We start from the raw sequence: 23,213 nt of genomic DNA, 5'->3' as shown, positions 1-23,213 counted from the left end.
ATCGCCCACGTCGTAGCTTCGTTCGAGGCCCTTGATTGTAGGGATATATACCAGAACTGAATTTGAGCAGCCAAAAATGTTGGGCCTATTTCTCTGAGCTGCAGTCCGAAGTCAATTTGATTAGTTAGTAACGCAACGGGATGCAAGTTGAGGTGTGAGGCTTGGAGCGCCATTCGGAACTGAGATCCTGATCCTGACTGTTACTCTCCATCCGCCCCACTCAAAATCTGTTGGCAACTTCCGGCATTAATTGCAGGAATAAATAGGACTTCGACGTTTTGAGTCCTTTGTGATCTTAGACGACCCAAAGAGGAAGATTTTCGACGTTTGCCATCGAGACGGAGGCAAATGCTGCTGGTTCTGTCTGCAAACCTGGTTGTGCACCCTAAGGCAAGCACTGGCCGTGGTTCTGGCATTTGCTGTTTATCGATATCGGATCAACTCCGGCTAATAACGTGCAAATGAGGGGCATTCAGGTTTGCTCAGTTCTCAGCTTCACGTTTTGGTGGTCAATTTGTGAAATACTGACATCCTATAACAAAAATGTGTAGTTATGCCCATGTCAAGACCCTGATGTGAGATTCAGACAAAATCAAAGCATAGCACCTATTCTGTGCTGCATTCTTTGATGAACGTCCTAATAAAATGGCTTCTCTCAAAAGAAGTCCTTGCCCACCTAATTACGCATTTCCAAGCCCCAGACTCACCCATGTTCTTTCATTCTTCTCTTCCTGGGCTCTGTTTCGTCATTCTCCTATACTCTTTGTACGTGTCCAGATTGTCAGGCAGGAGCACTGCCAAATTCCTCCAATCTTGAACCACTTCGCCTTGATTGCTCCCCAAACTTCCGATACCAGCCAACCATGTCTCAATACACCAGACTGTTGTGCCACTCCGATGAAGAGCATTTGGTTCTGACCTCAAACACCTCAAGTCCCTTCCTAACAAGAGAGAGCATCGGCCACCTCTGATGCCAGCAAAGCGTGTCAAGAGGGCCCCAAAACCATATCACATCCCTCTCCTGATCACTCCTTTCCTTGAAAACCGTCCAAAAATTTGACAGGTAATAGATTCTCGCTTCTCATCAAAGACGATGGCAAGGCGAATTCCCCTTTTTCAGCGGCCGGACGATCCAAAGCGTTCTATCGAATGGGCGACATACCTGGTCCTGATGTCCAATCTCGAGGCCTGAATGTCAATCGGTCTTTATTTCCGTCATCACTGCCTCCACTACAGCCGTACCCTAGACTTTGACTATCATGAAACCGCCAATGGGCCTCGTATCTGTTTCGATGGCAACGCAGATATCGAGCTTTCTCTTTCTTCTCGAAGCCGCGTTCGTTGTAGGTATGAGTGTAATGGCTGTGAGGCGCTTCAAAGTGTGACAGATGTTTGGTACAAGGACAAACTTTCGAATGGGAAACTAGAGTCTGGCGTAGAAAATCGGGGCCTATGGTTCTCTGTCAAATGCTGCCGATAATTGAGGGAGCCGACCTCCACCATTCAGCGCCGATGACAGGATTGTGACTCTCGCCTGAAGGCATGCTTCGTCCAAGGTTGCTCGACCTCCAAGGAAACGACATGGCGAGCTTCAACGTTGACCGAGCAAGCCTTTGAACGAATACCAGAAGTTGTGGCAATCATTGTGGCCCCAATGCTCGGTCCAGAATTCACCAAACAGATCTTCAGCATCGATGTCGACGTCGACCAACCTTTCATTTCTTTTCAATCCACAGACGGCACATTGCTTGGACGAATCAATGGTGCTTGATTGTTTCAATATCTTCAGAGAGGGTGACGTAGAAATTTTCATCCGGTGTGGGGGAAATTCTGCCTGTGCTAGGATGTTGTTGAATTCGTAGACATGTTTTGACCAATCATGAATCATCTCTTCAGAGTCTCTTTCCTCTCTTGCATTCTCGCTCTTATTGACTGATGCCAATTTCATCCCTCCCCTCTTCCCTGCCTGCCCTATTCTGACGCTCTGGGCCAGAATTGTATCTCGTTTCCACCGCATACTTCTCCCTGCCACGATCCGACTAGCTGTACGATACACAACTAGGATAGTATCAGCCAATTCCGACTTTGGTTTGGTCTTCTCAGCATTGCTTCTGTGCAGTGCTTCAAAGACCGAGGATAGCAATTGCAACAGCGAGGATGGCGGCGGGATGTTCATCGGCCTCTCGAAGACCGCTGTTGCAGGGGCTCTTGTGGAGACACCTCTCTGACACTCTTTCCATGCGTTTGTAGAAGCCTTTAGACCAGTATCATGCGGATTTGGCTCAGGCATGCCGTCTTCAAACGGCTCCCAGTCATCGTCTGGCTCGTTCTCCATCGTCTCTACACCAACGCGTGGTTTGTTATTTAGTTGAAGGTTGAGAAGATCTGATTGATAGGGCTCTTCGGTGTGCGTCTGTTCAAAATCTCCCCAATCCTCATCCCACGATGCCTCTGGTTTCTCCTGCTTGGTAATGTTCATGGTCGGAATAGGCCGCTCATTATTGCTCTGATACAGATCTGTTCTCGATCCCGCTGGCGGTGGAATATTATTGTCGAGCCCTAGGAGGTCTCGCACGGGAGACGTAGAAACTGATGGACCGACCTGTTCGGCGACTCTATTGCGATGCTCTTCTGGAAATACGTTGACTTCGCTGTTAATCTTACTTCCGCTGCCTACCGTTTCAAAGTCCCCAAAGTCATCCTCGAGGTCGGCCTCCTCTGCGTCAAAGAGAACGTCCTTGTCCTCCGGATCTAGTTTCCAGGGCGGTGATTCCTTATCCACCTGGAACTTTCGTTGAGGAGTACTCCAAGCCTGTACAGATGGCTGAAAGGTGACACCGCTTGCTGAAGCATTGGCAACCGCGTTTGTGCTAGTGATCACTTTTTCAGTCGTGGCCGCGTCGTCCTTTTCTGCGGTAAAGGCAGCATACAGGTCGGCGGACATTTTCGACACAAATCATTACGCATGGATCGAATATGGGGTAATGGATGGGGCTGGCATCCGTTGCGAGAAAGCTGGTGAGTGGCATGCTGTTAGATATGTGATTCTAGCCAAGACGCCAAGGACGACTCCTGTAAAACAGCCACGATTGTTCATAGATTAGGCTAGTCTTCAACACACTTTTTCGCGGATACCTTTTATTCCGCCAAGTCGATTTTGATTCGATGATCGCGGCGTGAGAAAGTGCGTTGAAGACTAGCCTAATCCGCGAACAATTGTGGCCGTTTTGTAGGCACTCTCCTTGGCGTCTTGGCCAAAATCATATCCACAGAGCTGCCAAGATGCCTTGGAAAGAGGTTGCTCGCGAACACGAAAACATACGGTTAAACGTCAACAACCCGCGTCCTCCGAGAGACAACTGTTTATATGGCGTGTTGCCTCATAATTCGGGTGGTGTCGGTGGTCTAATGGCAAACTCTGGAGCTGTGATTGATCTTCGTGAATCTCCTCCGCCGCCCGTCACGGCAACGCGCTTTTCGAGTCCGAGTCCTCCTCAGATCATCATCCGTCACCCTGCATACAAATCTAGTCGTCTTCTTGATATTCCGGCATTCGACGGCAGCGAAAGCTGCCCTGGCCTTCATCACGGAACTATTGCGCTGATATGCGGGATTGTTACAGACAATCGCTTCGATGGCTGGCTGTCAAAGACTCGAGATGGGGATCCGCTATATCTAGAAAGTGATGATCTACTTCCTGCCGGGGAATACTTCTTTCATGTTCCTTGGCCAGATGGCGTGATCCCGAACGAGCATCAAATTCCATATAAATATCCAGTCGTCCCAACTTTTCGACACTGGGTCTTTCCACACAACAATCTACCTGCAGAATGGCAGCCTCGCAACATATCGCCCATGCAACAAACCAGCCCGATATTTCAGAGGTCGAGTGTTTCTCAAATGGTTAGAGCTCGTGACGGTGGCTGCTGCGTCAGTTCGAGCCAGGATGGGGTGGAAGGTGCGCATATTGTCCCTGAAGGGGAAGACGAGTGGTTTCGAGAGCAAGAGATGGATCAATACAACCCTATCTTATGGATGGTCGGCGCTAAGCCCGTAAACAATCCCGCCAACATGTTGGCCCTACGAGCAGACATTCACATTGTGTTCGATGCGAAAGGGTTCGTCTTCACCAAGAAATACGGTTCATGGGTGTTACACTCCCTCACCTCAACTGCCAACCTGGGTTTTGAGTACCATAACACGAAGGTTCGACTGCCAGCCGATATACACCCAAGCTTCATTTTAAGCCGCCTCGCTTCGGCGGTATTTCCCCTTTTACAAAACTTTTTCAATCGCGGAGAACCTAGAGTGGTGAGGGTGGATTCGGAAGATCTGGAAATGACCTCACACGAACTGCGAGATGCTTACTTTACCCAAACGAGTCCACCAACAGCAACCCCGGAGCTACTTGACTGCGAGACCAACTCCGAATCTTCCCGGACATCGACACTAGCTTACGAGAAACCCTTCCATAATGATCATTGTTGGACTCAGCGCCTTGCAGCTCTTCGACATGAAGCGCTGGTAAAACAGCGTAAGATCAACGCAGGCCTTATGTGCTGTGACTACAATCTGGCGGAAGATGCGGTTGCGCAGGGGTTAAAGGGCCCGAAGAGGTTTGGAGGAGCGCACGTTTGTATGCAGTGTCTGGGCGTGGAATTCAAAGATGAATACCTGTGATTGAATAGGTGCTTGTAAGCCCACCCAACCGTCACAGAAGCTGAAGCATGTACCGAGCACTCTTCATGCAAAATATTTTGCTGAGATACTGAAGTTTGCGGGCCCAGATACTCGTGCAGCGCTTGCCGCTTCAACCGCAATTCCAGTCCCGCATGAGTCTCAGCAACGAAACCCGCAGGGACGGTCGGGAGACGATGATGCGGTGCAAGTCAATATCATTCAAGATGGTGAGTAGCCTCAGTGGATTGTTGATGATGGGGACAGCCTCACCACCCTGAAGCTGGGCAAGCTTGAAATACATGATGAATTCGCAGAAGATTTCCGCGCTGAGCCGCAACAATTGGGTCAATGGAGCCACTTACGACCCTGATGAATCATCTCAATGTCTCTAGCCCTCCATTGAGGCAGAATGACACCCGACAACACAGGTTCGTAGGAGATTGCCGACTTATCGGTCCTGAAGGCCCAGGTGATACGAGATTCCAAGTGATCATGCTGTGAAGATCCCAAAAATCCAACAAGGACAACTTTTGGATATCCAAATTGAGCTTGATGGTGTTGCAGTGCGTGCAATTCTGGATACAGGGTCACACATAAATGCGTTGCTCATATCTACGCTTGCGCCACTCAAAGGGAGAATCGTGAGATATCGGATCCGCAAGGGGGGGGGGTTCTCGTTCGCACTTTTTTGTGTTCGTCTTTCAGTATCATGTAGTAGGCGAACAAGGCGGCTAGAACATCGGAGATCGTCTTCTTTTCTACGCCATTGCAATGTTTGCGACGGGCATCAGTGTCAAAATTCCTCACCGCATGAGCATTGGGTTAGTGAAAAGCAACATGCTACAATTCAGAGTATTTCTTAACGAGGTGCTTGTGATGGCATCCCCGGATACAGGCTCAGAAGTTAATATTATGGCAAGAGCCATTGTCGAATTAATTGACTATTTCCTCGTGAAGACTGGTTACGACGATCGGTCAGAGGTCGAATTCGTAAGTGGCCAAACTACCACGGTCTATCTCAAGACGACAGTCTCGGCAAACGCTACTGTCAACAGCTCCATATGACTCTCTCTTGTACCGCTTGGCTGGAGCCTGGGTTCGCAGCCCAGTAAAGAGTGACAGCGGGGCCGAGAAGAGGGTGCCAGAGAATACGTCACCGCTAATGGGTCACAGGAGGGCAGCCGTAGAGACACGCAAACATACATAGAGAGAAGAGGATTAAGTGGGGGGTCAAATCGAGGCAGCTAGGGGGATTCGAGCCTCTTGTCCCCTTGTCGACTCTCCCAGGAGTGATAAGGCAAGGTGCAGCGAGTGCGCATCAAGGTCATTGGGGCGGATGTCGTCACTCTTAGTGATGGGACGGTTGAAATCAACGGTTGGCTACAGAGAAGTGGGCAGACATTCGGGGCGATGGCGGTGTGCTAGGCCGTTGTTGCTAAATCTGACTTCAGGTCACAACTGACCCTTTCAGCAAACTTCCTTTTTTACTTATCTAACGCCTCGTATTTTTTTCTGAGTAGACCAATGGTAATGCGTACCTTTGAAGACATACAGTAAGATGTCCGACTGCATAGTGTTATACAACTTACCAGTCTAGGCGACGATGGACGTCACTGTTCAGCACTTCGATTGGAGTCGATTTGCGACAGGCCTTGCGAGACGATGAAGGCTTTGACCCCTGTGAAGATGGATTGAGATCCGTATGCTGGAAGGTTTGCAATCAATTCAATCTTCTCACTTCCTTCTGTGCCAACCGCACCAGGCGTTCCTCCTCTACGGTCCTTTAAGCCAAGGATCGTGGTCCAAAAAGTTGACAGAATCCCGATCAGCATATGCCTCCCTCCGTGACCACTTCCTACGCTTCATTGAGCACCCAAATGATCTCCATTCCTCGGCAGATCCCTTGGCAGATGATGAAAATGTACGTCGCGACTGATCTTCAATTCACTTCGAGAGTCTGACCTCTGACGAAGCAAAGTCTCCCTGGTCCACTCTTCGACGGGATGAACTGAGCAGGGAAGAGATTTTCCAGGATGTGATGCGGTGCATGCAAGACAACTACTTCTTCCGAGAGCCGTCTACACAAAAGAAACTATTGGACATCCTTTTCATCTATGCGAAGTTGAACCCGGATATTGGATATCGGCAGGGGATGCATGAACTGTTAGCTCCAATACTTTGGATTATTCAACAAGACGCCGTGGACCCCACCGCAGTCCCCGACGTTGACAAACAAGCCGAGGGCACCGCTTTCATGATAGACGTCTTGGACAGCAAGTTCGTGGAGCATGACGCATTCAATCTTTTCTGCGCCCTGATGCAGACTGCGAAAGGATTTTATGAAATCGGGGAAAGTAAGGATTCTTCGCCCATCGTTGCACGGAGCAAGAGACTGCACGACGACATCCTGGCTGCTATTGACCCGGAGTTGGCCTTGCACTTGAACGTCGTTGGAATCCTCCCTCAGATATATTCCATGTGAGTTCTCCTGGAGATTTGGCGACTGGTAAAGGATTGCTAACCGCATTTAGCCGTTGGATTCGACTTCTTTTTGGGCGTGAATTCGAATTTAAAGACGTGTTGCGAATATGGGATCTTCTCTTTGCCGAGAACCTAAAGTCAGACATCGTTGATCTGACTTGTATAGCCATGCTTTTGAGGATCCGTTGGTCGCTGGTGGAAGCAGACTATACGACAGCCATTACTGCCTTGACCCATTACCGCCTGCCTAGTTCTACGAACGAACCTCGATCTCTGGTCAAGGACGCCATCTTCCTTGACAAAATCCGAAATAGTGATGCCGGTGCAGCATTAATCCAACAATATACTGGACGGCGCCCGAAGCAGAGCGATGTACTGAGCAGTCGCAGTCCATCGGCCGTCCGAGCAACCAGAACGCCTCAGCATCGAAACTCTCCGGATGCGTCTCCTGGACGGTTTGGCTCTCCTCAGAGACAGCTTGAAGGGCTGTTCCAAGACGTCACAGGAGGTCTGCAAAGACGCACCGAGGGCTGGAACGTATCAAAAGCAGTGCGAAGTGCAATGGGTGAAGTTCGACGTAACATGAACCACTATCAGACATCGCATTCCCGACATTCGAGCATCGACACCAGTCCAATCAACGTGAATGATCACAACCAAAGGGAAGATCCTCAGCGCAAACTTCAAGAGTTGCAGGAGCGTAACATGGCACTGGCCAAGATGCTTGACGATGCCCTTCAATCCCTGAGATCCGTAAAGCTAGCCAATCTAGACACTGCAGGGGAGGCGGAGCACAGTTTCAACATTTCTCTGGCCCAGATCCAATTCGTCTCGGTCTACCTGTCCAATCCAGAGATCCCCATTCCCAAGGAGGAGGTCATACAAAATCACAAGACGACTGAACCACCACCAAAGTCACCAGTGGAGAGATCCAACCCGTTTTCGTTCTACGAATTACATGTGCAATCCAGAGACAACCCAAGAGATGCGGAACACAAAGAGGGAGTTGGAGCAGACACCACCCCTGTGGTAGAGCGGAAGGAGGCTCTGGATGGCATAAAACATGCAAACCGACCGTCATTGATGGATTCGTCGTTTTCCTTTATGCTCGGGGAGAACAGGCCCCGGTCGAGCTTCGCCAGTCTGGTGGCGGCATTACCAGAGCAAAGTAGGGACAGTGAGTCAAAAAGCAGGCCCAAGCAATCGTCCGCAGAAGCAAGGACACGGCCAGAACGCAGAGACTCTGGGAGTGAGGACGATGGATTCACCATGACTAAGATTCATGGCGGTTCGCGAGGCTGAAAGGCAGAGTACTCGGTCGGATTTCATCAACTGGACCTGGTACATTTTGGTCTGATGGCTGTCAACGGACCAATGACTCTCTATCTAGGCATTGAGAAATGATCTGAGATCCCTGTTTCCCTGCTGTCAATTAATAATTTTGCGTCTAGGGGTTAGACATAAATAAAATGATGATTCGAAGGTGTCCACCGGCCACGGGATATAAATTGGAGTACGCAGAGCAAATGGGGTGGAATCGGCAGATATTTCCCTCACTCGAGCTCTTGCTCTATTAGCTCCATGCAGAAATACATCGATCACCCGCGCATAACTCTTCTCAAAGCCCGAGCTTGTCCTGCCACACTCATGGTCACGCTCAAAGATACTGACGTTGGGATAAAAGGTAGAGCTATGAGGACTGTCGCACGTTGATACCTCTTCTGCGAGAGCGAGAAAGAGAGCATCGCACAGGAAGCCAGGTTCGTATTTCACACATTTTGTTGAGGGATAGGGATGGTATGCATCTTTGTTGTTCACCAACGGCGATGAGCTGGGGCCAGATCTCGTCTCTGCGAAAACGTTCTCGAGAACTGCACCCCAGTCTAGTATCTACTCCGTACATCCCGAGCTACTCTTCACTATTGATACTCACTCCTATTTGGTCGCTCTCCACAAATGCGAACTGGTTTGCAGTGGTTAAGAGGTTGGAGTGAAACGTTTGCCGGAGTTGGCCTACGGCTTGGGCTCTGATCCGACCGAGCGAACCTCTCCCCTCCACTCACACATCCAGATATCTTTAATTGGCCAATGAGTTGTTGATCGACAAACCTTCCTGCATGCTTTTTGGTCGCCACGACGCTCTGCTTCGCCTCAGCCCGAACCGATATGCCCGTTGCCAACTTCGCCTGCATTGCCTTTTTTGCTGCTTAGGTGAAAAAAGTTGTTGTTCATTGATCCTACAATATCGTCTCGAGCCTGACCAGCAGAAAAATCTCCATCTCCCTAACCTTGTCTCGCGTCTGCCGTCTCGCATCTCGTCCTCTGTCCCGTTCCCACCAGCTGAACGATGTATTTGTTTGTTGGAAGATCGTGACTTGTGCACTGGACCTGCCCGGTCAGGCGGCCACACGAAGCAGCACCGAGTTGGTTTTCAGCATGACACAAGATGGACATGATATCTTCGGTATGCAAGCCCTTTTTCTTTGGCAAGGCTGGATCCTCAGCGGCATGGCCGAGCTCTCTGGAATGTTCACATCTGGCATGTCCAATTTAGACGCTGACATATTTGCAAAGACGACACCACCCCGCCATTGTCCCCTCTTTCCAATGTCCCAGGAACAGGAATGTTGGGGGAACAATCGTTACGTATTCCCAAGAATAAGAGCACCGGGAACTTGCCACCCGCTAGATACGATGCGTCTGCGTTTGCCCAGAGAGGTCGATTCTCCTTTGACGCGGGCACAGCCCAGGAAATAAATACTCTCAAGAGGTGTGTTTTCTACAAAACTTTTCGGGAACAGGATTGAATTTTGACCACCGCCAGGGCTGCTCGCGTCGAACACGACTATGGACTGGGCAGATCAGGTCTTCGAAGGATAAGACGACAGGCACCGGCTTTGCGGACGCCCACACTGGTTTTGGAAGATGGAGAATTTGAGCCTCCTCCTCTCCATCACTCCAAAACCGCCCCAATATCCGGATTGTCGTCCAGGTCGGTGTCAACAAGCCATTTGATCAGTGGTCCCACATCTCCAGCTCTGGAAGACCTCCATCGGTTTTCCTCCGAATCCCTCCATTCCTTTTCGTTTGCCCGACAATCAGAAGAGTTTTTGCACAGCAGACAGAATATACTGCAAAAGTCGGTGGATTTTGTCCGGGATCGTTCTTCATGGGCTGCCAACCCCGCTCTCGCTGACGCCCAGGCACGCGTCAGCGGCAATGTGGAAATACAGGGGATGATGGAACTGCTCAAGAAGGCGAACATTATCCCGATCGACACCACCGATAGCACGTCGAGAGGCATCGGAGCAGGACCGCTGACCGGCCCCGCTCACCACGATGGACGCAACATTTTCGAAAAGAGCTTCAGCCAAGAGCTGGACCAAGCTCAAAGGGAAGCCGCGAAGACCAAGGTGGAAAACATGTATGCTGGGCGCAAATACTCTCTGGAAGAAGACGACGAGCCGCTGCGGGAACCGGACCTGGAGATGCGGTTATCTCCAACCAGAGCCGATTCCACGGACGCGCCCCGCCAGACCAGCTTGAGGAGGACCTACACGGATGTACACTCCGTGTCTTTACAACGGAGACTCATCGAGGCTCTTGCACGACCATATTCCACCGAGGACGATTCTTTTGCCCACAACACTGTCGCAGCTCCCTCGATGCGGAAAGTGACGACTCCATCGGCAGCGGCGAATGCGCCGTCGGTCCACAGCCACAGCAGCAAATGGTCACCCACTCACCAAGCGGTCTTTCGCACTGAAGCAGACGCTCCTTGGACCATTTTGGCCGCAAATGATCTGGCCTGTCTCATTTTTGGCGTTACCCGTGCCGAAGTAAGGTCGCTGAGCATTCTCGGCATCATTCAGGAGGAAAGGAGACATTGGCTGGAAAAAAGGCTTGCCCGGCATGAAGAGCCCATGGAAGAGAAATCTCCCCCACCATCGTCAAGTGGAACCGGGAGGGGCTTGTCGTTGATTGGATCTGGAAGCGGTATTACAGCTCGGCTGCTTAGTAAAGCTCCCTCTCGAGCTAACAAGTCTTCAGAAAGAGCAAAGACGGATGACGGCTCTGGCGGTTCCAGCCAGCCCAAATTCAGCCATCACCCTTCAAACAAGTCGAGAGGCGTCCTGCTCTGCGGGGACATCGTGCCTATCCAGAGACGAGATGGCACCAAAGGCGCAGCGAGCTTCTGGGTGATGGAGAAGCGTGGGGGTCTGATCTGGGTGGTCGAAGAGATCACCGAGGACGTCGCCTATCTCGACATTGACGTTCGGGGCAGGGTGACGGACGCCCACGGCGATGTGCTTGCCATCTGGGGCCAGCCCATCCTTGACGGTACCCCTCTCAAGTCTCTTCTCCCCAAGTTTCCCTTGGATGCTTTTGACTCCTATGACAAGCATCATTTAGGATATTTCACCGCTCAAACAGCGGAATATGTCAACGTCCCGGTCACTGTAGAGAAATCACCGACAGAAAATCAACTTCGAGTCTCGAGCCTCCCTCACATAGCCGGTGTCATGGTGTTGGACCCCGACACACTTAAAATCAGCAGCTCCAACACCATATTCTCGGCCGCGCTGTTCGGCTACGAGCAACCGGAAGGATTGCCAATCTCCAATCTGATCCCCAGCTTTGAGGACATCCTGAATATTTTCAGGGACGATGACGAGGTTGACCTCGTTGATGGCATCGTTATTCCCGAGCACAGTTTCCGCCGAGCCCGTGCCCTCCTCGCGCTTCGGGAGGGGAGAGAAAACCCAGCCAATATATTCTTGCGACCGTGTGGTCTTCTAGCCACACACCGAGATGGATCGGACATTATGGTCGATATCCAGATGAGGGTTGTCCGTAGTGAAACTGTGTTTCCCATGTCAGATGAAGCCGTCATCGAAGAGAAGGACGAATCTCGCGCCGAATCAGGTGTGGCCGTCGCCGAGCTGGTTTACGCACTTTGGATCATCTATTCTCGCAATATTCACTCGACGGGGTCGGGTGACCCCGATGACACTGTGCCTTCACGCTCTTTATCGCTCCCCTCTCAGCCCGACCCGCCTCCGACGCTTCCATCTCCACCGCCGACCGCGTCGGATGTCTCTGGCAAGTCTGCTGACAGCTCACAAGTGTCGCTTCACGCAGATCCGTCAGATGAGACGGGATCAATCGCCATGGATGAGCCATTGGAACACCCCCCGCCGCATACCCCATACGTACCTCACGACAAGAAGACCATTGACGATTTCAACATTTTGGAAGAGATGGGATCTGGTGCGTATGGTCAGGTGAAGCTGGTTCGATACAAGAAAGGCCAGTCGCAAAAGATGGTGCTGAAGTATGTGACCAAGAAACGAATCCTTGTGGATACGTGGACCAGAGATCGGCGGTTGGGTACCGTGCCGTTGGAAATCCACGTCCTCGACTATCTTCGCCGAGACGAACTTCGGCATCCCAACATTGTGGAGATGGTTGATTTCTTCGAGGACGACGTGAATTACTATATCGAAATGCTCCCGCATGGGGTTCCAGGCATGGATCTGTTCGATTATATCGAGTTGAGAACGAATATGACCGAGGTGGAGAGCCAGAATATCTTCCGTCAAGTGGTGGATGCCATTCACCACCTTCACACCAAGGCCTTTGTGGTGCATCGAGACATCAAAGATGAAAATGTCGTGTTGGATGGCGAAGGGCGAATCAAGCTGATTGACTTTGGCAGTGCTGCATACATCAAGAACGGCCCATTCGATGTGTTTGTGGGCACCATAGGTGAGTATCTGAGACGGCCCGTTAACCAAGCGGCTAACGTGGACAGACTACGCTGCCCCCGAAGTCTTGCAGGGTAAAGCATATGGAGGGAAGGAACAGGATGTATGGGCGTTGGGAATATTGTTGTATACCATTGCATACAAAGAAAGTGAGTTTGGTTCCCCCTCCTGGTTAATGTGTTTGAACTTACGAATATGTTCAGATCCATTTTATAATTTAGGTACGATTCTGTCCGGCGAGGGTGTTTGTTGCTAGACTGACCTCTTCGAGATGAAATTCTCGACCACCCATTACGAGTTCCATTTTTGCCTTTCTCGGAAGAATGTCTGCAGCTCATTCGAAAGATGCTAGAACGAGACGTTGAGAAGCGAATTACCATCGAGGAAGTGCGAGCGGACCCCTGGCTTGAGGAGGAATATTGAGACCACCCGGTCAGCCGTTTGGGCCGGGTCATACTTTCTTTGACGAAATGATTTCGAATTGACTTCGAATAAACGAATGAACGAGACGATTTTGGACGAACAAAAGAACTTTTACGTCACCGAACCGGACAAAATGGGATTGATATGTGGCTCATTTGCGGACTGAATGTGCAAGGAGAGTTCGGGCTGACAGAAGCCCGCAGATGGGAGCAGAGATCATGGATACGGTGCGAGATGTGCACGTTGGGAAACGCTCCGGGTCAAGGTGGAGACGAGGGTTTACCAATGATGCTCGGGAATCTCGACTGTGAATTGCATACGCGAGGTGGACGAGAAGCCCGACGATTCTCTCTTCCATCGTGAACTGCGTGGAGGACTCTGAGTACCCCTTCCGTCTGCGGAGGAGCCAGGAGGATGTGCCTCCGCAAAAATGGAAGTTAAAAGTTAGACGGGATTAGAATCAAAATCCACAATTTCGACCTGGATCTTTATTACCTTGCCCCGCATTTGGGACAGTTAAAGTAGAACTATGACAATCTAGTCAATCATATTTCAATAAATTTGTAGCCTTCGTGCGTTTCGTCCGAGCCAAAGTAGAAGAGGGCAGAGAACTTCTCTTGAGGTCACCAGTCGAGGCACATAGCCGAATGGCAAAAGCCGGGGGCAGTGGAACACTGAGTTGCTGACCCCCATCGAGCGAGCAAGTCTGGATTTGGGTGGGGAATATTGTGAACAAACGATCAAGTGGTTCGGTTTTCGTCTAGAAACGGAGTCGGTTGTGTTGTTCCGGACTTTTTTGGCTGGGTCTGAGTTCGGAGAAAGAACCGGATGAGGGGCTTGTTTCTATGGCAAGATGGCAAGGGCTATTGTGGTCTCGCTTTAACCGAGGCCATGACAGGTCACTAGCGGAAGATTCCTCGATATGGAGTGCTTGAGCTTGGATCTCGTGAGGCTCGGAACTTGCATGGGAGAGCTGGAAATACAGTAGAAGCTGCAAGACGATCCCCACCTGCATAAATTCCTACAATTTTTAGTCTTCAGGAGCCCCGGACCCTGCTTCCACAACACGCGGCATCTGCATCTTTCGAGAGTTGTGATAGAAGGTGTCATGTCAGCCGCTAAGGCACAGGATTCGGTATCTTGCATGTGGTAGCGGGCCTGGACCTGGGCCCAGGACACACCCCTAGCTAAGTAAACTCAGAGTCTAAGACGAGGACTTTTCTTGTTCGCCGGACAAGGGCGATTTTTCTAGGCTCTGGGCAAACGCCGCGAACCCACAGCCTCCCTCGACTCGGGCCAGTTGTGGTCATTTCGGTGGAGAACCGGAGGGGCATTAAAGCCCCCTGTGCCCAAGAGCAGAGTTGCATGGCTCGGATGCATGCTGCAATACGACACCAATCCAATGGCAACAGAGGGGAATGAGCCCCTGGATGGCCAAACTACCAAGAGCTGGAGGTGATCCGAGCACGCGATGCCACCTTGAGAAGGAAACGGGAAAGGGAAAAGGAAAGACGGGCAGGAGGGTGAGATTCTGCGGCCGAATGGCAAATAGCAGATACCAGCAGATACCGGATGCCAGTATGGCTTGACTCTTATTTCTCATAGAACAATGGTGTTAGTATCATGCTGTTATCACTCGTGCGTACATTTATGTCTGCTGACTGCTGTTGGGCGAGTGGTCCATGAGCGTGATCGGGCTAGGCTGGGTGGGCTGGACGGGCTCAATTAGGCTTCGTTAGGCGGAGAAGAGGGGGCACTCTCTATCTTATCTGGTATCGATACAGACCGCCACTAGGTTGTTGAGGGGCTGAGAGAGTACCTTTTCTGGCTTCTTCTAACAATTGGATTCGAGGTGCACCCGCTCTCCGTAGCTGCGGTATTACCAACCCCTGTATCACACCCCCATTTTGGGCTCTGGCGGCCATTCTTCACCCATACCTATACATACAGGTATGCATGACCTTGTCATCCGTCCGGCCTCCACCACCCTCGAGATACCACTAGCGAGATTCCTGCCCCGTTATTTGTTCTATCATTTGCGCGTCCCGTTGGCCGTCCACCAGGCTCTTTTCCTGTTTCTGGGCTTGGTCGTGGCGCTTGTCTTGTCTCGGCCTTTGTCGATACCACCACCAACTCACCACCGCCGCCGGAGCAGGAGTGCAATTTATGACCTGGTTCCCGTCCTGCTTTCGTCCGCTCCTCCAACCAAACCACCCCCCTCGTCGCCTGACCTCATTGTCGGTGTTGCTGCTGGTCTTCGGTTCACTGCCAGTATCGCTTCTTCTCTTTACTCCTCTCTTTTTCCTCACTCACGCTCATCTACAATCATCGCTCTCAGTCCACGATCGATCCCCTTTGCCGAGGAGCGGAGGTGAGGGGATTCCTCTTACTCACCTGTATGCCGGTAGCTGCACCACTTGTCCGGTCACATTTCCTCTACCAACTGCGCAAGAGAGGGAGCCTAAATTGTACACCAGGAGTTGGACTGACGACGCCGACACCATGGAACCGGCTTCGACTCCCGCCGCCGTGACCACTACTATCACCAACTCTTCAATCGCTTCTCAGATTCGACCGATCGACTCTCCCAGGCCAATGACCCCATCAAGCCCCATGTTCGAAGCCGCGACCGCCTTTGACCAACCTGTAAAACTCAAAGGCCGCCATCGACTCCTCCAGGGCCTGCAACGCATGTCCTCGTCTCCCTCCTTGGCCAAGCTGGGCCGAACTCGTTCGAGCGAGAAGGTCTATAAGTCTGGCCAGAAAGCCTCCATCTCCTGCGTCTCATTGAATTCTCCAGTGTCGAGTTACTCCCTATCACCTCCGAATTCCTCTACGTCGCCACTGTCCAACGGCTTCTCCACCGCACCCACCACCCCCGGCTCGCCCTGCAGCCAGCAATCCTACTTCGAAACCAATGCCCGACTCCGGCCTTTGGATCCCACCGAAATCACCACGGTCTCGGTTCCGGTCGATGTTCGAGCATCCAAACCTCTGTCTGCTCCTCTTCCTGAGATCTCCGAGAGGCCGTTCCCTCGACGGCCGAATTTCAATTTCTGGAAAGATCTGCCGCATGAATTGCGAGTCCATATCCTCCGCTTTTTGTCTCCCAAGGAGATCATCAGGGTATCCGCCGTGAGCAAAGAATGGCATGAAATGTGTTTTGACGGACAATTGTGGACAAGCCTCGATTGCCAGACCTATTACCAGCAAATCACCTCGGATGCGTTGATCAAGATCATGCTGAAAGCCGGTGCGTTTGTCAAGAATCTCAACTTGAGAGGATGCGTTCAATTGCGAGACCAATGGTTGAGTCTCGGAACCAGGATGACGAATCAAGAGTGTAGGAATCTTGAGAACTTCAGTATCGAGGGCTGCCAGATTGAACGCTCTTCCATTCATTTCTTCCTCCTGCGGAATCCCCGACTACTACACATCAATATGCCAAGCATGCAAAACATCAACAATGCCACCATGAAAATCATTGCCTGCCATTGCCCACAACTCGAGTTGCTCAATATCGATTGGTGTTCTCAAATAGATACCAAAGGTCTGAAGAAGGTTATTCAGTCTTGTCCCAATCTGACCGACCTAAGAGCTTCTGAGGTGAGGGGGTTGGATGACAACGATTTCATGCTCGAACTGTTCCAACGAAACGCTCTGGAACGTTTGATTCTCCAACATTGTGACAGCTTGACCGACGACGCTTTACAGATCATGGTTCATGGTATTGAACCCGAGCGAGATGTCTTGACCGATCGCGCGGTGGTACCCCCACGACGACTTCGACATTTGGATATTTCAAGATGCCGAAGCCTGACCGACCGGGGTGTAAAATCGCTGGCATACAACGTCCCATACCTCGAAGGCTTCCGACTGTGTCAGAACACCGCCTTGACGGACGACGCCTTGGAAGATCTCTTGCAAAGCACAAAGCGGTTGACGCATTTGGAGGTGGAAGAAGTGGAGCTTCTCACCAACGCTACCCTCATCAATTTGTCCAAGTCCCAAGCGGCCAAATCACTCGAACACTTGAGCATCTCTTACTGTGAACAGATGGGTGACATCGGAGTATTGCCTCTCCTCAAGGCCTGTCCCGAAATCAAGTCCTTGTGTCTAGACAACACCAGGATCTCCGATTTGGTGTTGATGGAAGCCTCCGAACAGGTTCGCAAACGTGGCAGCACCACCAAGAAATCCCAACGCCCTAAGAAGGGCCTCGAACTGGTGGCTTTCGATTGTGCCAATGTCACTTGGGCCGGTGTCAGAGAGATCCTGCAAGGAAATGGCCGTGTGATGCAAGGTCGCAAGAAATCCGTTGTGCAAACACAAAACATCGAGGGTGAAAATGGAGAGAATGTTGAGACCAAAAAGGTCATTGAAATCCAGACCTTGCTTTATCCCACCCAAGTCATTCATCTCAAAGCTTTCTATGGTTGGCAACAAACAGTAGAGGAGCATTACAAGCGATGTACGACTGGCCGATGGGGTGCGGCAGCCCGGCTGGAGAGCAAGTGGGCGGAATGGATGGTGGCCAGTGAAGAGGTCGGCGTGATCGGCCATGGTTGGAGCTCGAGAAGGAGAAGACGACGGGCTCGTGAAGCGGAAAACAGAGTCCGAGACGACGAAGACGGCGTCGCCCATGACACCGGAACTGGAGATGAAGATGGGAGCGGTCTAGAATTTGCTGCAGGACGAACTCCCAGAGGTGGTCGTCGCCGAGCCAGGAGTGGTGGATGTGTGGTGATGTGATGACTTTATATGGTCCCTCTCCTCCTCTCAGTATATTTCAAAGCGCGGACTGCCGCTTTTCCGACCCCATCAACAACATGGAAAATGCAGTCATGAACAGTGTCCTTTCAGCGAGCACCATCATCAAATTGTCGGCGTTTTAACGAGAGTTGAATCCTGGAAGGAATTGGCATTGTGTGAACCAGATCATAGCCGAGGTCGACGTGGCCAAACCGTGACATTTCGAGATATTTTGGTTTCATGACACATAGCGGGGCCATTGGGAGGAGTCGTTGTCGTTGTTTCATGGTTGGTTCCTCCCCTTTTTGTGGAAACGACAGCTCGAACCAATTTTACTTTTCTCGCAAGGCTGAGCCCCTTTGCTGTCACATGGGTGGTCGACACAGTCCATCTGTGTTTGAGCGCCTTTTTTTTTTTTTTTTTGATTCTGATATTTGATATTGATCCGGAATATCTATGTACCTATATAGCCTTCGCTAGTTCCAGCGTCATTCTCCTGGACGGTAGGTGTTTGATGGGGACATCTCAAATTCAACATATCAAATCATCGCATATCATACACTACGTTTCCAGTGAGATCTGTCTTTTTTCCTCTCTGCATTTCGGGACGGAGTTCGACTCCAGGTCCAATTTAACATGAGATTAAATCCATTCGAGATATATAGAGAGAGTTTGATGAATAGTCGTAGGCGAGCGAGCACGAGCTTTTAAGGCTGCAAGGATGCCGAAAACGATTGGTTTAATAAGTGCTGTTGGTACAAGGTCGTAGGAATGGGCTGGCATGATCAGGGCAGGGCATCGACAAGGTGGACAAAATGGTATTTGGTGAAAAGTGATTGATCTGGAAGAGAAATTGTGGGAAGGTTGGAAGGTTTCGCATGCCAGACCGGATGTTTTGAATTGGCCAGGGTTGTGCCATAGACCGTAAAATGTTCTGCAATTTTTGTTTTCTGTCTGGGGCGTATGTATTGTTGTACAACTCCTTTCTGGAGATCTGGTTGGTTGAATCGAAACGCGGAGGCAGAATCGGGTGGACGGTGGTATTAATTCTTGCTTTACACCAGAACATAAAGGCTGCACATAGTGCTCAGCCCTAGAATCATACTGCTCCAAAACGCAGCATTGTTGAAGACCCACCGGCCACGAATAAATTTGCTCCGCTGTAGCGCGACGATGGGAAGCTGTAGCATCATGGCGACGAAGCCGTAACCCCGGAGTTTCTTCGTGATGCAGCCCATAATCAACTCGTGGCCGAGCGCGCTGACAAGGAAGGTGATGGTCATGGCCATCGGGGTGGAAAAGTATGTCTTGGATGAGAAAAACACGTGTCTTCGCAGGAAATGATACACGGGGATGTTCCATTCGCGAGAGAACTCAAGCCAGTCACTACTATTCCACCAGTCCGAATAGAAGTGCCGGTCTGCGAAGCAGGTGATCTCGGCAAATGCGCCCAGGATGTATTCCCAGATAACTAGGAAGACAAGGAGAAAGGTGATCATGAAAGGGAACAGCATCATGCTCGTGGTTTCTGCCAGGATCAGCGCCTTGTCCGATAAAGTGGAGACGTGCCGCAGGCGGACAGCAGAGTCAGCCAGCACAGGTGTAATAAACTCCTCGCTGATGGTGATCATGAGGAAGATGCAGCCGAAGACGGCCAGGGTTTTGTAAAACAGCTCGAGCCACCGAATGCCCGGGGTTCGGGGATATTCGAGTTCGTAGCAGAGAGTGGGACAAAGGACGTAGTCGACATAATTGTACAGAGTGAGGTTCTGGGGAAAGGTGACTTGCCCCAGTGGAGAGGTCAATTCGGTGGCTAGATCTTGTCGAAGCTGTGCGAGCTCCTCCAATGATTCATCGTCGTCAGGCGAGCTGTCGTGGTGAACTTCTTGCAAACGGGACGGAGAGCTGGGATACTTGACGGCTTTGGCCAGGTCGGCCGTCTCGGGTTTGTCCAACTCCCGCAGCCGCCTTTCCGTCTCACTCAAATGGCCGTTGTAGAAGGCGTACGAGTGCATTTTCATGAGGAACGTCAGGGTGTGGAGAGCGAAAAACACCTGCGCAGTCCAGGTCCATTGCAAGAAGAAAGGCAACTCGACCCACAGAATGAGCCACAGGGCTTGAAAGATACTCTGTATCCAGATTCCGCCTCTTCTCCATCGGAGTCGACCCGTTTGGCCCCGGACCAACTTCTGAATGGGCAAGCTCACCGCGGTGCTCGCAACCATGGCAGCGTCACTCACTGCCAGAGAAACCACATTCCTAGACAGCAGGGCATAAACCTGGGCTCTCAAAGGATGACCCGTCTCCTTGATGTTGCGTAGGCCGGTTGTGATGACCATGATGGTCAGGCTGATCCAGAAAAGGACGAAGAAGCCTCGAAAGTCGCGGTAATCGCTTCGGGAGTCAAAATGAGACACTCGGGGCATGTAATTGATCGTGTAGAAGAGGCGACGTTTCGCCTGGGCGCGAGCATGTTTCCGTGCCGTGGAAATGGAATGAACTGAAGGAGGGGCATCATGAGGCACGGGGGTGGAACGGCCACTGCATGCAAAATGTCAGTCATCTCAGAATGACGGGAGAGAATGATGTACCTCGACATGCCAGACGGGGTGTCAGCAAAGCCATTGATACCCTGACCGGCGGCGCGCAAGGCCTCGGGCAATGCTCTCGTAGGTCTGGGCCGAAGAAGATTTCGCTCGTGGCTGTTGGCACGAGCAGCGGCCATGGTGAGAACGAAACAAGAAATAAAAGAGGGTGAGAAGATATTATGATGAAGAACAGACCATGGGCATTATGACTATGGATGGGAAGGCGTCCATAATTGCAAACTCCCGTCGAATCCGTAGCAGAGCTGGTCGCAGAGATGTGGCGAGAGCGTTATGCGAGGCAGAATCGGCCTCGCTGCTCTCCTGGATCCGAATGCGTGAGAAGCGGGCGTCAGCATTACTTGAAAGAGCCCACTTGGCGCAAAAGTGCCCTGGGCCGTGATCCTCGGCAGTACACAACGTCGGCCTTGGCGGGTCAATCATATTTTAGGATTTTCGTCACAAGCGGGAATCAACAAGGGGCCTTATACTGCTACCAACACTGGCTTCGGGCCTTTGGTACTCGCAATGATCGCTTTTGCCATCGCGGCATCAGTAACAATGGACTGATTCTACGACGTTGACCTTGATCTGTATCCGGATTTCCATCCGCTAATCCATCATCTGACCCATTCGGCCATCGCTCTTCCTCGGAGGCCGCTTAGGCTCTCACCACTCTGTACTCGCCTGGGGACCCCCTCCCCCATTACACACAAGACCACAGAAAGCCTCTTCTGCTTCGGTCTCCTTCGAATCCGGCCGCCTGAGACTCGGAATAATCTTCCGGCCGAGTTTCTGCTCCTCCACGAGATGCTTTTCAATGGCGTCTTTAACGAGACCCTTGAAATATATGACTCCTTTCTCGTTGTGAGGGTGGAGCGGTCCACTGACGTACCCATCCACATTGAGGTTGCGCTGAACCTCATCGCAGAGCCCTTTGTCTTCCCTCTCGATATTCTTGAAGAAGGCGTCGAGGACTTTGAACTCTTCGTCTGAGATTGACTTGTGACGATACACCTCGTATTGCATCTTCAGGGTCGTTGGCGAGGTCGGAACGAATCGTGTCAGGTACGTGTACTGGTCACTGTATTTTGTCAGATTGTTCTCAAGACCACAGAAAGATTCGGGGAGATACGAGATCAGGATGGCGGCATTGGGAAACAGATACGTGGGGATGACGCCGTATTTTGCGTCCACCTGTTCTAGAGGCTCGGCGTGATGTTCGATCCATCCCTTTTGGCAGACGACATCGTACGTATCCAGCTTCGTGGTTGACACGATGCCTGGATGTGCGGTCGTGCAATGGTAGCACTGGCCGGACGTCAGCAGACATCATGTGGGGCCGAGACCAGAGGGAAAGACCTCGTTGTAGTTGTCGACGATGCTCTTCCAATTGTAAGAGCCTTCCATCTCCCAGCAGTGGTCAAAGGCGTATTCATCCATGGTGAAATTTCCCAGCTTCGCCTGGGTGTCCACGCCCTCGAAATGCTCTTCCCACGAGATCGTCGGTGGATTCGCCGCGTCAAGATTGACCCAGACGAAGCCAAGTTTGTCGATTCGGAGATGAACTCCATAGAGTGAATATTTTGATTTGTCGAAATCGTCAACCGTTTCAAATCGCGGTGCCTTTGCGAGATTCCCAGATAAACCATAAGACCATCCTGAACCCATGTTAGTAGGGAGGTAGGCTGACCGCCATCGATCAATCGTCCTGACCGTGATACTTGCAGGCCAAGATGCTGGCATTGCCGGAGTCTCTCTCCACCACTGGATATGCTCGGTGGCGACAAACATTCAAGAAGGCCTTCAAGTCCTGTTTTCGATCGCGGATCACGAAGAATGCATAACCTGCAACACTGAAATTCACAAAGTCCCCGATGTCCTTGAAGCGCACTTCATGAGAGACGCACATCCACCTTTTGGAAAAGATGGCTCGCTTTTCAAGTTCATACATGCTCTCTGCGCGATACCATGATGCGGGGAGAGTGTTGCTTGCTGCTCCATAAGAACCGGTGCCGTTCACTCTATTGGAGCCTGTCCCGGTCATGGTGATTTCGAGAAGGATGTCCTGCTTGAGGAGTGTGATGACGAGCGGGCCGGTTGATCGATCAAAGAATAACCCTTCAGAAGCGCGAAACGAAGCGGCAGTAAAGGTCAGTAGTTGATCCTGTCTTAAAGTATGCTCATTCGACCCCGCGTGCAATCAGCATGAGTGTATTTCCAATTCAAGCAACAATTCGCTATCGGCGGCGTTGGTGATAAATGGGCAAATGTGCTGGCATTTGACTCGAATTTGGGCCCTGTTACTCCGCGTGGACTCAGTCCCCGACAGGGATGTTCGCAAATTTAATCCCCAATCGTCCAAGTGGGCTTGACTCTGTTCAATATTAATAGGTTTCCCTGGCACTTGCTGGTTAAGGTGCCACGATCGTGATGACAGATACGGCCACTCGCTTCCTGTGCAGGATGTACAAGTATTATTTCGCTTTCTTTTTCTAACCTCCGCAATGATGCCCATTTGTCG

At 51.1% G+C, this 23,213-nt stretch overlaps 7 protein-coding genes across 7 annotated transcripts; 4 read left to right on the top strand and 3 right to left on the bottom strand.

Annotated features, from left to right (window-relative positions):
• Positions 1-1,591: 1,591 nt before the first annotated feature.
• Z518_07873 (uncharacterized protein) lies at positions 1,592-2,944 on the bottom strand (the record flags this gene model as incomplete). The annotated part of the gene is made up of 1 exon (XM_013413616.1): positions 1,592-2,944. One exon carries the CDS (start codon positions 2,942-2,944, stop codon positions 1,592-1,594), a length of 1,353 nt encoding a protein of 450 aa, XP_013269070.1.
• A 338-nt stretch (positions 2,945-3,282) lies between these two features.
• Z518_07872 (uncharacterized protein) lies at positions 3,283-4,680 on the top strand (the record flags this gene model as incomplete). The annotated part of the gene is made up of 1 exon (XM_013413615.1): positions 3,283-4,680. One exon carries the CDS (start codon positions 3,283-3,285, stop codon positions 4,678-4,680), a length of 1,398 nt encoding a protein of 465 aa, XP_013269069.1.
• A 1,410-nt stretch (positions 4,681-6,090) lies between these two features.
• On the top strand, positions 6,091-8,463 carry Z518_07871 (uncharacterized protein; the record flags this gene model as incomplete). Its single annotated transcript, XM_013413614.1, has 5 exons — positions 6,091-6,096; positions 6,273-6,380; positions 6,443-6,601; positions 6,659-7,158; positions 7,212-8,463. The coding sequence occupies 5 exons, from the start codon at positions 6,091-6,093 to the stop codon at positions 8,461-8,463; spliced, it is 2,025 nt and encodes a 674-aa protein (XP_013269068.1).
• A 1,322-nt stretch (positions 8,464-9,785) lies between these two features.
• On the top strand, positions 9,786-13,352 carry Z518_07870 (uncharacterized protein; the record flags this gene model as incomplete). The annotated part of the gene is made up of 5 exons (XM_013413613.1): positions 9,786-9,931; positions 9,986-12,930; positions 12,977-13,078; positions 13,133-13,150; positions 13,201-13,352. The coding sequence occupies 5 exons, from the start codon at positions 9,786-9,788 to the stop codon at positions 13,350-13,352; spliced, it is 3,363 nt and encodes a 1,120-aa protein (XP_013269067.1).
• Positions 13,353-15,854: 2,502 nt separating this feature from the next.
• Positions 15,855-18,104, top strand: Z518_07869 (uncharacterized protein; the record flags this gene model as incomplete). The annotated part of the gene is made up of 1 exon (XM_013413612.1): positions 15,855-18,104. The coding sequence occupies one exon, from the start codon at positions 15,855-15,857 to the stop codon at positions 18,102-18,104; it is 2,250 nt and encodes a 749-aa protein (XP_013269066.1).
• A 1,055-nt stretch (positions 18,105-19,159) lies between these two features.
• Positions 19,160-20,829, bottom strand: Z518_07868 (uncharacterized protein; the record flags this gene model as incomplete). The annotated part of the gene is made up of 2 exons (XM_013413611.1): positions 19,160-20,645; positions 20,696-20,829. 2 exons carry the CDS (start codon positions 20,827-20,829, stop codon positions 19,160-19,162), a joined length of 1,620 nt encoding a protein of 539 aa, XP_013269065.1.
• A 529-nt stretch (positions 20,830-21,358) lies between these two features.
• Z518_07867 (uncharacterized protein) lies at positions 21,359-22,736 on the bottom strand (the record flags this gene model as incomplete). Its single annotated transcript, XM_013413610.1, has 3 exons — positions 21,359-22,000; positions 22,052-22,350; positions 22,406-22,736. 3 exons carry the CDS (start codon positions 22,734-22,736, stop codon positions 21,359-21,361), a joined length of 1,272 nt encoding a protein of 423 aa, XP_013269064.1.
• Positions 22,737-23,213: the final 477 nt, after the last annotated feature.

This window comes from Rhinocladiella mackenziei (genome assembly GCF_000835555.1).
Source record: "Rhinocladiella mackenziei CBS 650.93 unplaced genomic scaffold supercont1.6, whole genome shotgun sequence".
Lineage (NCBI taxonomy): Eukaryota > Fungi > Ascomycota > Eurotiomycetes > Chaetothyriales > Herpotrichiellaceae > Rhinocladiella > Rhinocladiella mackenziei.
The sequence above is the reverse complement of the archived record's forward strand: the minus strand, read 5'-3'. Positions and strand labels throughout refer to the sequence as shown.